Source organism: Penicillium citrinum (genome assembly GCF_028827155.1).
Source record: "Penicillium citrinum strain IBT 23319 chromosome Unknown utg000001l:1.0-4955037.0:1.0-4956770.0, whole genome shotgun sequence".
NCBI classification, from domain to species: Eukaryota; Fungi; Ascomycota; class Eurotiomycetes; order Eurotiales; family Aspergillaceae; genus Penicillium; species Penicillium citrinum.
Window position 1 is genome coordinate 3,960,047 of NW_026622686.1, and position 13,027 is coordinate 3,973,073.

At 48.8% G+C, this 13,027-nt stretch overlaps 6 protein-coding genes across 6 annotated transcripts; 3 read left to right on the plus strand and 3 right to left on the minus strand.

Moving 5' to 3' along the window:
* Window positions 1-796: 796 nt before the first annotated feature.
* On the plus strand, window positions 797-1,426 carry N7469_001492 (uncharacterized protein; the record flags this gene model as incomplete). The annotated part of the gene is made up of 1 exon (XM_056640412.1): window positions 797-1,426. One exon carries the CDS (start codon window positions 797-799, stop codon window positions 1,424-1,426), a length of 630 nt encoding a protein of 209 aa, XP_056506169.1.
* A 572-nt stretch (window positions 1,427-1,998) lies between these two features.
* Window positions 1,999-3,890, minus strand: N7469_001493 (C2H2-type zinc finger protein; the record flags this gene model as incomplete). The annotated part of the gene is made up of 3 exons (XM_056640413.1): window positions 1,999-2,147; window positions 2,425-2,565; window positions 2,621-3,890. The coding sequence occupies 3 exons, from the start codon at window positions 3,888-3,890 to the stop codon at window positions 1,999-2,001; spliced, it is 1,560 nt and encodes a 519-aa protein (XP_056506170.1).
* Window positions 3,891-5,267: 1,377 nt separating this feature from the next.
* On the plus strand, window positions 5,268-5,755 carry N7469_001494 (uncharacterized protein; the record flags this gene model as incomplete). Its single annotated transcript, XM_056640414.1, has 2 exons — window positions 5,268-5,492; window positions 5,594-5,755. 2 exons carry the CDS (start codon window positions 5,268-5,270, stop codon window positions 5,753-5,755), a joined length of 387 nt encoding a protein of 128 aa, XP_056506171.1.
* Window positions 5,756-6,227: 472 nt separating this feature from the next.
* On the plus strand, window positions 6,228-6,918 carry N7469_001495 (GNAT family N-acetyltransferase; the record flags this gene model as incomplete). Its single annotated transcript, XM_056640415.1, has 2 exons — window positions 6,228-6,621; window positions 6,707-6,918. The coding sequence occupies 2 exons, from the start codon at window positions 6,228-6,230 to the stop codon at window positions 6,916-6,918; spliced, it is 606 nt and encodes a 201-aa protein (XP_056506172.1).
* Window positions 6,919-7,307: 389 nt separating this feature from the next.
* Window positions 7,308-8,345, minus strand: N7469_001496 (E3 ubiquitin-protein ligase; the record flags this gene model as incomplete). The annotated part of the gene is made up of 1 exon (XM_056640416.1): window positions 7,308-8,345. One exon carries the CDS (start codon window positions 8,343-8,345, stop codon window positions 7,308-7,310), a length of 1,038 nt encoding a protein of 345 aa, XP_056506173.1.
* A 654-nt stretch (window positions 8,346-8,999) lies between these two features.
* On the minus strand, window positions 9,000-12,859 carry N7469_001497 (uncharacterized protein; the record flags this gene model as incomplete). Its single annotated transcript, XM_056640417.1, has 4 exons — window positions 12,614-12,859; window positions 12,224-12,532; window positions 9,352-12,163; window positions 9,000-9,274 (listed from the first exon to the last, which is right to left on the minus strand). The coding sequence occupies exons 1-4, from the start codon at window positions 12,755-12,757 to the stop codon at window positions 9,000-9,002; spliced, it is 3,540 nt and encodes a 1,179-aa protein (XP_056506174.1). The 5' UTR covers window positions 12,758-12,859.
* Window positions 12,860-13,027: the final 168 nt, after the last annotated feature.

Below are 13,027 nucleotides of genomic sequence, written 5' to 3' on the forward strand. Positions count from 1 at the left end.
AAAGATGATACATACTCATAACAGTAAAAGGTAGTAGATTTTAGAATTTTCAGGATGAGTGCCAGCCGGACGCAATGATTAAATTACCGAGAACAAGTTTCTACACATGATGATCAGTAAGAATCTTTCCAAATGTAATGTCAAGAGCCAATTCACATCGGAAAACTAGTAGAGAAATAGTAGTACGATTTCCTAACACTCGGGGCCGATCCTTCGGGTTCGGCCAGGGGAAACCATGCGCATGGGCCAGGAAAGCAATCGTACGATATGAGATTGGCTAGCTGTTTGATCATGCAATCGCGAATTTAAACCCGAGCCTCTTTAAAAGGAACCCGATTCACATTTTTTGTATAATTCAGTTTGATACAACTAAACCATGAAAATAATCTTCCACTCTTGCTTTTTGTGATATTAGTAGTAGAAAGTCAGCTTCATGCTTCGTCATACTGTCTTACTTTTTCGACCTTGTGGCTGTGAACCACGCATACTCAACGATTTCAATTCAACGAATCCTTCTGGCATTCTTCCCTCTCTTTTCGCCGCAATAACCACCAAGAGTGTAAGTGTTCTTTTAGGGCACAAAAAGTCAGCCCACCTGGAACCCTTCGACCCCTCATCAGCACGTGATACTACGTCATCAGAGATAAGGCATTCCCATAGCCAGCTATTCTCTCTCCAATTCAACAATCACTCCTTGTCAACTGACAGAAGAAAAGCCGAAAATACTAGTGTTAGATCTTACAGGCTGACTTTTTTGTACTTTCCGAAGCACATAAACTATACATCAATTCGAAAAATGTCGTCTTCAATCCTCCGAACTGGGACGTGCTCATTCCGACTCCGCAGCTTCCGCCAGCTTCGAACCAACACAAACAGCACCAACGCCCAAAAGGCACTAGGGCGAACACTGCACAGCATCTCAAGACGGACAGGGTTGTTAATTCCATCGTCTGCCCGAGTAGCACCCCTCCTCAACCCAATCTCCACGGTCCCAAAACCGAACGCCACAACAAACCAGCCCACTCAACTCCGAGCATATTCCTCGGCCTCAGCCTCGGAGGCAACCGCAGACAATCTAATCGAGGAAATACAAGATTTGTATGAGATAGCAAAAGATGAGTTTGAAATCGCGACGGATTCCACTGATGGTGCGACAATTTACGCGGCCTCAGACAGGGAGTCAGCCCGCGACGCGCTGAATCAACTCGTCACTGTCTATGAATTGTATACTGGGGCCAAAGTTGGGAGTACCCACGCCGAAACTCCAACTACGATCGGCGAGAAGGGCCCTGTTGTTGAGACGAACTTTGATCCTGAGGGGATTAAGGAGGAGGTCCGTGGGGATGTCAAGAAGAGAGTTGGGCAGCGGGTGAGAGAATTGAAGAATGCGGTTGAGATTCTTGAGGAGAAGGCTCATGAGGAGTAATGAGATCGTGTGAACAAAACGTGTCTTGCATCCGGTGTGATTGAGATACTAAGGGTTTTATTATTATATCTGGGGATGTGGAATAGTACAGGTGGTGGAATACTGTGAATACATGCATCCAATCTGGATATGTATTGAGGACTTTTGTCGGAACGATGTATAATTATCTAGCAGTATATGTGCCGAGGAGGTTTTGTGACGTGGACAGTGGTATAAAGATCATAATTAACATCTCATCATTGTCAAATCGCTGCGTTTGAATCCGACATAAAACAGGCCTGACATATAGCACGCAGCATGAAAAAATGACATTCAGCTGGAATATCACTCCCAAAACATGATCCAGATAAGGCGGAGTCTGGATCGTATAGAATTTTCTCAAATATCAAATAACGCCGGACCACCTAGGTGACTGACATCCATTGCAGTTGCGTGCCAGGGGTCTTGCTCATAAATTCCCTTTTCAAAAAGCCATGAACGCCCGGTCAGATATGGCCTCTGTAGCAGGGACATACCGATTGTGCTCCTATTCCATGGGTATCATTCGTGGGGTTTGAAATATTCGTACTCTTTCATACCATAGCGAAGGTAGAAAGAGCGAAATTTTCCGGACTCGGCGAAAGAAATGAGGATTCCGTTTTGTGTGTGGTTCTTTGGTGACGTTTTAATTGATCTGCAGAGACACATGCCGCGTTAGAGAGATATGTCAGAATCTGGTGAGCTTTTACATACCAGGCCGAGTAAAACTTTTTGTGCATCCCGGGTAAAGGCACTTATGTTTCCGTTCGCCATGAGTCAATCTATGACTCGACATATTTGAAGACTTCGACAATGTTAGCTATGCGTGGGAGCTGGGATATGGTTCAATACTCACGTCGCCCGTTGTGAAGTTACATCCTGGGAAAGTACATTTAAAGGGCTTTTCACCACTATGAGTTCGCGAGTGTGTTTCTAGTATCATCAGTAACGTCCATGAGAAGATACGGGGCAAGACATACTCAGTTCACTACTATCTGTAAAGGTCTTTCCACAGTCTTTGCACTTGTACGGTTTGTCGCCGCGGTGGCTGCGCTCATGTCGATCCAAAGTGGCCTGCCGAGCAAAGGCCTTGCCGCACACGGAGCACCTAAAGTTCTTATCTGGAAACTAGAGTGTGAGCTTGAACAACGGGCAGAAGTTGGTGAGGTGACTTACAGTTACTATGCGTCAAAAAGTGACCCTGGAGTTTTGACTTTTGAGAGAAAGGCTCGTCAGGACGGTGACACCCTTCCCAGCAACAGTAATATCCACTGCCCTTCGCGCCATCCACAGTATTCATATGAGTGGCAACAAGATGATCTTGCAGAGCTCCAGAGTCTGCGAAAGTGATACCACAAGGGGCCTTTATCCCATTAATGTTCACAACCCACTTGCAGGTGTGGAAATCACTGTCCTCAGCAGAGAAGTCTGGCGTCGTCAAAACCGATGAGCCGCCTCCGTCCAGCGGCGGCGGTGTCTCTCCCGGACTGGACATGAAGTGCGAACTGATGCTGGAGCGAGAATGGCGTGAATACGGAGAGTAAGGATGGGCATGGTGATGATGAACTCGACACTTGTGGTGGTTGCGAAGGGGACCCCTGGGAATGTGTAGGTCGAGGTCATTGGGGTTCTTGAAGGAGCCATGGACGTGATGATGCTCAGGATGGAAGCAGTTCAGACCAACAGGTACTTGATTGTCTTGTGGCTTGTCGAAGTCACCAGTACTCGGCTGTGGCGGAGCAACATGGTCGTGGCAGACGGTATAGTCCGGACACATACCAAGCATCTGGAAGACATCTTGTGGGTTGACCTCGGTCTGCTGAGGGAAAGGTTGATGGGTGAACATGCCCTGCAAATCTTTCTGAAACGCATCACACTCAAAGTGGCTTGCGACGTTTTGGTCACAATGACTTGCGTGAGTCTGATATGAGTGCAAAAAATCCTGGTGGTAGCAAGGGTCGATGGCAGCGGGAAGGGTATGATCGAATGGCTTGCCCTGGTCACCAAGAACATTAGGGGGCATCGTAGCAGTGGAGGGCAGAAGACCAGATGTATCCAGCGACAACGGGCTGTTCAATCCGAAGAAAGAATCAAAGGCACAGTCTTGGTCGTTGGTATCGTCGCAGCAGTGGTCCTCGAAGCAGGCAGGATCTGTGTTCTCGCAATGAGTGTCATCGCAGTGAGCAACAGAGCAGACGGTCGAAGCGTCGCAATCCGCGAAGCCTTCACATACTGACCCACAGTCTAGCGCGCAGTCATCGGCCTCACAACAGTCATTTTCCGACGGCTTGCAGTCGGCAAGCACGGTGTGGGCTTCAGGCCGTGAGCAGGCCCATTGGGACTGAGATTGGGAGCCCGAGTTGTCACCAGATGACTTTCCATCAATGTGAAAGTCCTCCCAGTGACACTCGAGGCAGAAATCACCACGCTGGGGCTGAGAAGACATGCTTGCGCGCGGACCACGTCTCCAGGGGAAGAGAGGGGATAGGACAAGAAGAGATGGTGAGACGGGTAGGGCTAAAAACCGGTATCACCGGAGGAACAACTACCACTAGAAGAACAGGCACCACCAGCAGGAATAGATCGAGGGGTCAAGTAGGTAATCAAAAAAAGAAAAGAAAAGAAAATAGGAGACCCAGTCCAGAAAATTAAGGGAGATGTACGACCGAACAAGTGAGATCTCACGGAATCAGGTACGATATCCGGAGAGACGTTGAATCACGTAACCGGTATGTTCACAACGCCACAGTAACAAGTATCCGGCAAACTCTCGATGTGTGGCAGAACGCAGCAATGAGAGCCGAGAATGCGCTTGTGTATAACCGTCCCCGGGTAATGCAGGTTGTCTCCCACTTGTGTCATGCGTGGCGGGCAATGAGGGTACGCAGTTGGTCTAGGATCAACGCAATCGGAGAAAATAGCGAAAGATCGGCGAAATGCAGGAAGAAATTGAGGACCTTGGAAAGTGCGTGAGAATTTGAAGTCGAAATGAAGCAAAAATTCAAACGAGATTTGAGATCGAGAGGGGATCTCCTCGCAGACTTGCGATGTGGTGAGGACCTTTGGGGAACTCGGCGTACACTTGAGGACCTTGTGGGTTAAGCGTCATAGTTGGGAAAATCGGTTGGCGAATGGCAGTTGAGCAGTTGACAAGCGGTCAATGTCAACTGTCTTCATATTGTACTGTATACTAATGTGTATATGAAGTACTCGAAATACTGTATACTAGAGGCCGTATGGATTGAGAACGAAGGATAGTCACATTCCGGTCTCCTCGTGGGAGACCGGGGTCATTTTTCCATCTGGATGACTAAGAATATCTCCCCGCGCATTTTCGGTTCTCCCCGGTCTAGCCTTCATTCTGGATAATAGCTTGAATGGATGTAATCCGGAAGAAAACCTGATAAGGCTCGTCGCATAGGCAAGGCGATTACATTCTACCTCTGTCTTCCCCTAGAAGACACTGCCGAGGGAAATATTCCGCTTGAATGTCATCGGTATTGCTGACACCTGAGGCATTAATTGCTATCGATAACTGCTGACATAACCCCATGTGCCCCGCCTTATCGCGGATCGCGCCTACCTCCGCAGGCAGGTGCGATCACCCCTTGAGTTGAGTGCTCCTTCCCCATGTTTCACTGAAATAACTACATACCTTGCTCAAAAGGGGAAGGCGCATTACATCAATTCTTGCTTTTCTCAATTGCTCCTTCCTTAAAGTATATACTAGTTTACTTCACTTTCACCTCTTCACCGCCCTTCGACCTCACTCCCCTCCACTTCCTTCTCCTCTCTCCGGCTTTTAAATCCAAGGTTTTTCACCATGGGAAACATCTGCTCGCGAGGTTCCAACGATCCCGAAGCATTTTCCAGCCCCGGTCGAGTCGTTGGAACAAACCCTTCAAACCAATCCGCTGCTCCACGAGCCTCGGTCCCAGCCAAAGCCAACTGGAAGAATACCCCGGGCCGGACGTTAGGGGACAGCTCTACTGGAGAGACGCAAGGGAATAGTGACGAGGCTCGGTCCAATGCGGCAATTGCTGCTCAGGTAAGCATATTTGAGTTAAACCCTTCTCATCACAAATGTCTAGCAAGGCTACATTACTCTGGATCTAGGCCGGGATGAAAGGCTAACGGTTGTGTGTACAGAAACGGGCCGAAAGCGCATCTTCCGCCAACAAGGGTAAGCTGGGGTCAAAGCTAGCAGCACAAAAGGCAAAGACGCAAACTCAAACCCTCAACGAGGTCAGCGAGACAGAACGCGCTGCTCGGGATCAGGATGACCAGAAGCAAATGGCCGCGTATCAATAGTGTGACTGGAGGGGGATACTTGTCACTGACATAGCGAGACTCTGCTCGCGTCCAGTGTACCCGATGCATTTATTGCGTGTAATTCTCTTTTGTTTTTTTACCATGAGCAGTTTTTCAAGCGTGAAGCTATCCTTTTCGGGATTGATATCATTTGGAGTATATATTCACATCTAATCAAAGCACTTGGGTATTTGAAGATGCGCGGCTATCGCTGGTTCATTTCTAACGCACTACTACTGCAAGATTCAAAGTACACTTCAGGCATTTTAAGGATGCACCTCCGCAGCATTGCCAACGAAGTGGAACCACAACGGCCATCGGGGCAATCGGGATCGACAAGCCGAATGGGGCCACGGCCCACAGGCTTCCCCGCCGTGGCCTGTTGCCTCCATCCGATATCAAATTCGCTTCACAACAGCCCAAGTTGAATTTGTTCATATTTATCAATTATCACCTGGTACCGCGACACAGGATGGTAGCTCCCAACCCCTTGATCTTAGAAACCCTTAATCTGGAAGACACTTCCGCCCTCACGGAGCTGTGGTATGCTGCCTTCACTGGACCAGAGCTGCGTCGTGTCTTCCCTGATACGCCTGCCGTCCGCCAGTGGCTCACAGACGCCAATCGACACGATGTTGTTCGCAAGCCTTTCCAAAAATACATTAAAGTCGTCGACACTACATCAATCGACGAGAAAGGTCGGCCTCGTATAGCAGCATATGCCAAATGGGACACTTCTATGCCCGAAGACCGAGGTCCCCGCTACCCACCCTGGCACGGAGAAATGCCTGCAGCACTTTGCGATGAATTCTTCCAAAAGGAGGAGGAAAATAGAAAGCGTGTTATGGGTGATCGGAAACATTTCTGTATGTCCAAATTCCTTCGGGGGTTCCATGTGTGGACAACCAGATCTGTCCTAGTTTGCTCTAGCTGACTATTTGAAATTTGAAGATCTGGATACTGTTGCGACTCATCCCGATTATCAACGTCGTGGTGCTGGGTCTATGCTTGTTAAATGGGGTTGTGATCTTGCAGACTCTCAGGGTATCGCTGCCTATGTTGATGCGAGTAAAGATGGTGCGCCGCTTTACGCGAAGTTCGGATTTGTAGACTATAGCAATCCGGGTGAGGAGATTGCGTCGATGGCTAGAATGCCAAGGTAAAGATTGCTATCCTTGTTTGATTTAGGAATCGCCACTCGATCCTACTACGGCTCCGAACTGATGTTCATGGTGGTAATTGGAATGCAAGATCTATGGAAAATGGGGTGGAATTTCTGATCCTTGAAATTATTTTGCGGTGTTGGGTTTGATCTTGAAATGGATGATTGCCACGTTAGCCTCGCCATGTCCCTTCAAGATCTGCATCATCTAGATCTACTACTCTACCCTAACCTACGGAGTAGTGGGAGTTTGCGCTTCGCTCAACCGCTTGCTTCATCAACCATGATCCTTGTCGGTAGTCTTTGGCGACTTTTCCACTTCACTACATGTGTCCACACAACCCTTTAGAGTTCACCCCACCACATACATAACAGAAATGACAGCCACATCTATACTAAATTAGCAACTGAAACTTCATAGGACAGAAGGTAAGAAATATATGCATACGTGCAATAGATATGAGCGCATCCGGACACACGATCGATCATTGTATGACAATTTGGACATCGCCTCCATTGCTTCGACTTGGCGATCTTCAACACTCGTTGTAACTCTTTATCATTTGGACAGTCAATACCCGGATGGGCAAGTCCACGACAAAGTTTGTGAGTCTGGCGTTTACAAGATAGGCATCTGCCATGCTCTTGTTTAATTCTCGACTTAGGAATGAATTTCGAGCAAGTCGGGTACGCACAGTATAATCTGTCCGGGGCGGAGTATTCGATAACCTTCTCTTCATAGGCCTGCAGCTCTTGAACACTGAGGATTTCAATCATGTTTTTGGGCTTGATAGGCTTCTTGCAGCATTTTGGTGGATAGAGCTGCTCGTCTTGCATTGACACCAAGAACATGTTCCTCAGACAGTCACGGCAATATCTATGCTCGCATTTTCCTGGAAAAGTTTCTTCGATGTGGAATTCTTCCAGACAGGCGGTGCATACTCGTTTGACATCTTGTGGATTATTCTTTGATGAAGTTTGTTTGTTCTGCGATGGAGTTGGAGGTCCAGACTGGAATTTTCCATAGATCAACCAATCTTCGACATCCTTTGTGAGATCGATAAATTCGGGACGATTTTTTCTCTTAGTTATAGAGTGATTCTTACGCACTGAACCAAGGAATGCCACGTCACCATCTCTTTCCGCGGGAAATGTTTGCTCTTGGGTGAGGTCAATCAAGTTATTGTAGTGTTGGGGACGTCTCGTCTTGTTAATGAAGTCCAGATGCCTTTGCAACTCCTCTCGACTAGATTGTAAAGCAGTCACCTGCTTGGATATTCTCTCTGGGGCCCTTTTTCTACTAGATCGTAGTCTTCGAGACATCGAGTTCTCGAATGTATCTATTTCATCTTGCAAAAGCTGCAGACTTGCGTCAATGTCGCTTAGCTGAAGCTCTAACGCCAGCCTCTCACTCTCGTATTCACTCATGCTGGAGTTGTGCTGTCATCAACGATATATTTAGGGACCTGGCATCAGAGGTGACTGCGAGAATCGAAAGAGTAGTAAGATTCGATTCAATTGGAATCCTCCAGTGAGATATCGAAGGTAGCAACAGGTGGTTCTGAAGTGAGAGCTTCGTTGAACTGAAGTGTCAAGCAAATGCGGGCAAGGCAGAAGCAGAAGTGAAAAAGCAACTGAGTTCTTCGAGGTTCCATTTTATTGTTTGTCATGTCCGTCTTTGACAAATTCTGACACAGGCATTTTTCTTCAAACATGGTAGTATCATTAATCTACAGCCAAGTATCATCAATTCGAACCTTGGAAGTGTATAGAGTCTGTCATCCTCAACCACGGATCCATCTATCACTCGATATAGTTAGTACTTGGCACATTAGATAATTTTGAAATAGATATCTTGCCGGCTCTATCCAAATGTCCATGATTCTTTCTTGCTATCTAGCGAGATGTGAGATATACTGTATAGTACTAAGTAGCGGGAAATATGACCTCTTACACTCATGCATAAATGCCATTCAACGGCATTTGCCGGGTTTCATTCAAAATGTATCAAGTGGTATAGTACAACCCTCTCTCAATAAATTACATCACAAGGCCATGCTAATGGCAAGCATCTCCATCCTCTTAAACAACATTGTAGCGACCGCTAGCCGGGGCTCGAGCATCACTATCCGCAGCGGCAACAGTGCCCTCCTTCAGTAGACGCATAAGCTCACGCATGGCATCCGTGACGGATATCTCGGTTTCGCCCTCGACTAAAATGTAAAGCTTGGGATTCTCATTCGGACCAGGCTCTTTGCCAGCAGCATAGAAAGAGCCCTTTGTAGTAATAGATGTGCCGCTTGCTTCGAGGATCTTGGCGACATTCGTACGGTTGGTGACGGCCCAACGTGCTTTTTCTGTAATGGTTCATTATTAGCCACTGTTTATACTGGAAACCAGGAAACTGAAGTAAAGGAGAATATGAGAAACTTACGGGGAAAATCGTTGATTTCGAGCGTAGCGTGGAATGCGCCTGCATCGGGTCCACGGTTGTCGATGGGGACACCAGATCTCATAACACCAGCCTTGCTTAGACGGGCATGGATATCAGCGACGGCAGAGCCGACCTTGTCCAGGGGATTCTTAGAGCCAGCATTCGGATCCTTCTCTGTTCGGTGGACGGTAATCTTGCCATCCAGGTCGATACCCTTAGGCACACCGGGTAGCGGAGCAGGGGCGGAAGCAGCAGCAGACTGTACAGAAGAAAGAGCCTTGTTGAATCGATCATCTGTTTTCTCAGACTTCTCCTCTTTGTCCTCTTCTTCCTCGCCTTCTTCACCGGTCTTGTAGGTGCGGCGCTCACGCATACGCGCAGTCTCACGCTCCTGATCAAGTCGTTCCAGACCCTTACCACCAAATCCAGATGCGCTCGCCTTTTCTTTTCCGGCCTTGACTTTCTCCAAAAAGCTGTCGACCATCTTTTGTACGGGCTCAGGAACTTCCTGGCCACTCTGCTTGAGAGCCTTGGCAATGTCCACGGAGTACCGCTCTTGATTTTCCGTGAGGAATGTGACGGCAGTTCCGGTGTTACCAGCACGTCCGGTACGGCCGGCGCGATGCACATAATCCTCCAAGTGGTTAGGGGCGTCATAATTGACGACAAGCTTGAGTTGCTTAACATCTAAACCACGAGCTGCGACAGAAGTAGCAGTCATGACAGGGAAAATACCAGCCTTGAAGTCTTCGATAGTGGAATCACGATCGATCTGGTCTTTTCCACCATGAATAGAACCACAAGGATATCCCTTTCGCATCAGCTCGTGCAGTAAATTATCTGCGGATTCCTGCCGTTCAACAAATATAAGGGTTCGCGCATCTTCGTTCTGATCATCTGCATACAGATTGCCCAGCAATTCCAAGAGACGGACGAACTTTTGCTCATCGTTGCGTACTTCCACGATTTGAGTGATCTCGGGCGCGACGACACTTCTCCCACCGACAATAATCTCGACGGGCTGTTTTAACGTCTTCCGGGCCAAGGCCTCCATGTTCCTGGGAAAAGTGGCAGAGAAGAGGACTGTCTGACGATCTGGTCTAACATTGGCCATAATTTTCATAACTTGCGGCTCAAAGCCCATGTCGAACATACGATCAGCTTCATCGAGTACACAGTATGTCACACGCCGCAGATTAGTCACTCGGCCCGCATTAGCGGCAAGAAGATCAATCATTCGTCCAGGAGTACAAACGACAATCTCTGCCCCGCGCTTTAACTCGGCAATCTGGTCCTTGATGGGGGCACCTCCATACGCACAAACAGCACGTAAACCAAGAGCTTTTAAGAAGGGCTTGCAATCCTTGTGGATCTGGGTGGCTAGCTCGCGAGTGGGTGTCATAATCAGACCAACAGGGCCTTCCATGTTATCGAGCGGGCGCTGGTCCTTGATGTGTCGGAACATAGGAATTAGGAAAGCCATCGTCTTTCCCGAGCCGGTCTTGGCTACACCAATCACATCACGACCAGACATGATAGCAGGGATGGCCTGAGCTTGAATAGATGTTAATCCTTCATAGCCAAGGCGATCAACAACATCCAAGGTCTGGACACCCAAACCACACTGTGACCATTTCTGAACAGGCTTCGGAATATCGAGGCCACGGACTTTGATGCCATCTAGCTCTAGACGTAGGCTGGCTACCTCTTCTTCGCTCATGTCGGCAAGATGGGAAGGCTCGTGATAGAATTGCTTTCGGAAAGGTTCGTACTCGACCTTCTTATGATCAACTGTGGGGATTTCCTTCTTCTTCTTTTTGTTGGCCATCGCAAGTACGTCATCCGCGTCCTCCTCTCCGACAGCTGTAATGGCGACATCGTCATCGTCACCAAACATGGCCTGGGGCTGGTGCGTTTGCTTCTTCTTGGCGAATGAGGCTCCAACTGTCTTCTTTGGCGGGGCGCTTTGGGCGAGACCAGACATGAATGCATCCAGAGGGTCCTCTTCTTCCTCCTCTTCTTCCACTTTTTTGTCGACATCCATTTCGGTAGATTCCGTCGGCTTGTTTGAGGTATCGGCCATTGCGATATCACCATTAGTCTGGGGGTCGACATTTTGTGTTTGAAGACGCTCTTCACGTCGTTCAGCAGCAGCTCGAGCAGCGGCGGCCGTGGCCTCTTCAGTTTCACCATCTTGCATATCGACATCATCATCTTCCGCGGCATCATCCGCGTCACCAAATGAGTCCTTGTTGTCATCCAGTGGCGGTGTTGGGAGACGTTCGAGCTTCTTGCGAGTAGATTCCTCTTCACCGAAGCCCAATGTTTTCGGTGCGGATGGTTTATCGTTACCAGAACTCTGCTTTGAGCTAAGCCCAAACCCGCTAACATTGCCCTTTGCTTTCAGAGGGGCAGAGGCTGGAGGGGGGGCAGCTGCTGCCTTCGGTGGGGCCTTCGCTGTTTCTGGAACGGCGACATCAGTCCCCAAAATGGTCGTCGATGGAGCGGTATTCGTCGTAGATGTGGCGTTCTTCACCACGGACTTGGGATCAAATTTTCCAGGATAGGGAGCCGGGGCTGGGGAATCAGTTGGGGTTGCGGGGGTTTGCGGTGAACCAACTGCGGGCGATAGGCCAGACTTGCGATCGATGGCATCAAGAATGTTCCGAGGACCGGTTGCAACGGCCTCTTGTTGCTTCTTCTCACGCTGTTCAGCTTGCTTCTTCTTCCACGCCTCGAGCTTGGCGAGTCTCTCGGCTTTTTTCTGTTCGTCGGTCTGGGCGGCAGGTGCGGGGGTCGCTGGTTTCGATGGCTGTCAAGTGTGAATTAGGAACTAAATTCTAAGTGAAAGTTTTGGGATGGCAGCACGTACCTCTTGTGTTCGAGATCGAGAACGACGATTGACACCGCGGTCACGGCTGTCATCCCGTCTAGACTTGTGCTTCAAATCAGCAGTATCATCTGGTCTGCGGCGCTCACGATCGCGTGAAGCATCCCTCCTAGGTCGGTAATCTCTATCACGGCTACGTCGGCGATAATCGCGATCATCGTCCCGACGGCGGTCTCTAGATCGATCTCTGCGACTGGGTCGGTAACTGTCATCGTCACGTCTATCTATAGAACGTTCGCGTCGGCGATAGCCATCTCGATCACGGCCATGGTCTCGATCACGGTAACGGCGCTTTAATTTGCAAGATGTAGAGTTAGTATATTGCGCTGTTTGAATTTCACGCGCGGGGTGGATATTGCGTTGACTACATACCTCTGGACTGCGAGACCTGCGGTATCCGCGGCCATCATCCCGTCGACTTCTATCATAACGATCATCCTCTCTGCGAGACCGTCGCGAGGAGGAGTATGTGCTGCCTACAGGAGATGGTGAGCGAGTATCCCCGTGGCGAGCCATTGTTGCAGGGCAACGATGAGTGAGTATTACTGCAAACTCAAAAGCACCAGGACGTCGAGCAAAAAGGCCTGCAAGGATCACCGCGCTTCCATATAAATTGCTGGATCTCTAGACTGTCGTATATGCGCCTGGAAAACTCGTAGTTGTGAGCACCAATGGTATCTTCTCCAAGTGACAAACTGATATCAAAATGAACCTCCAAACTGCCTTGGGGGATCGCCGTCATGTGCCTATGATCACGTGTGGCACTAGTCCCAGACCGGATGCTTG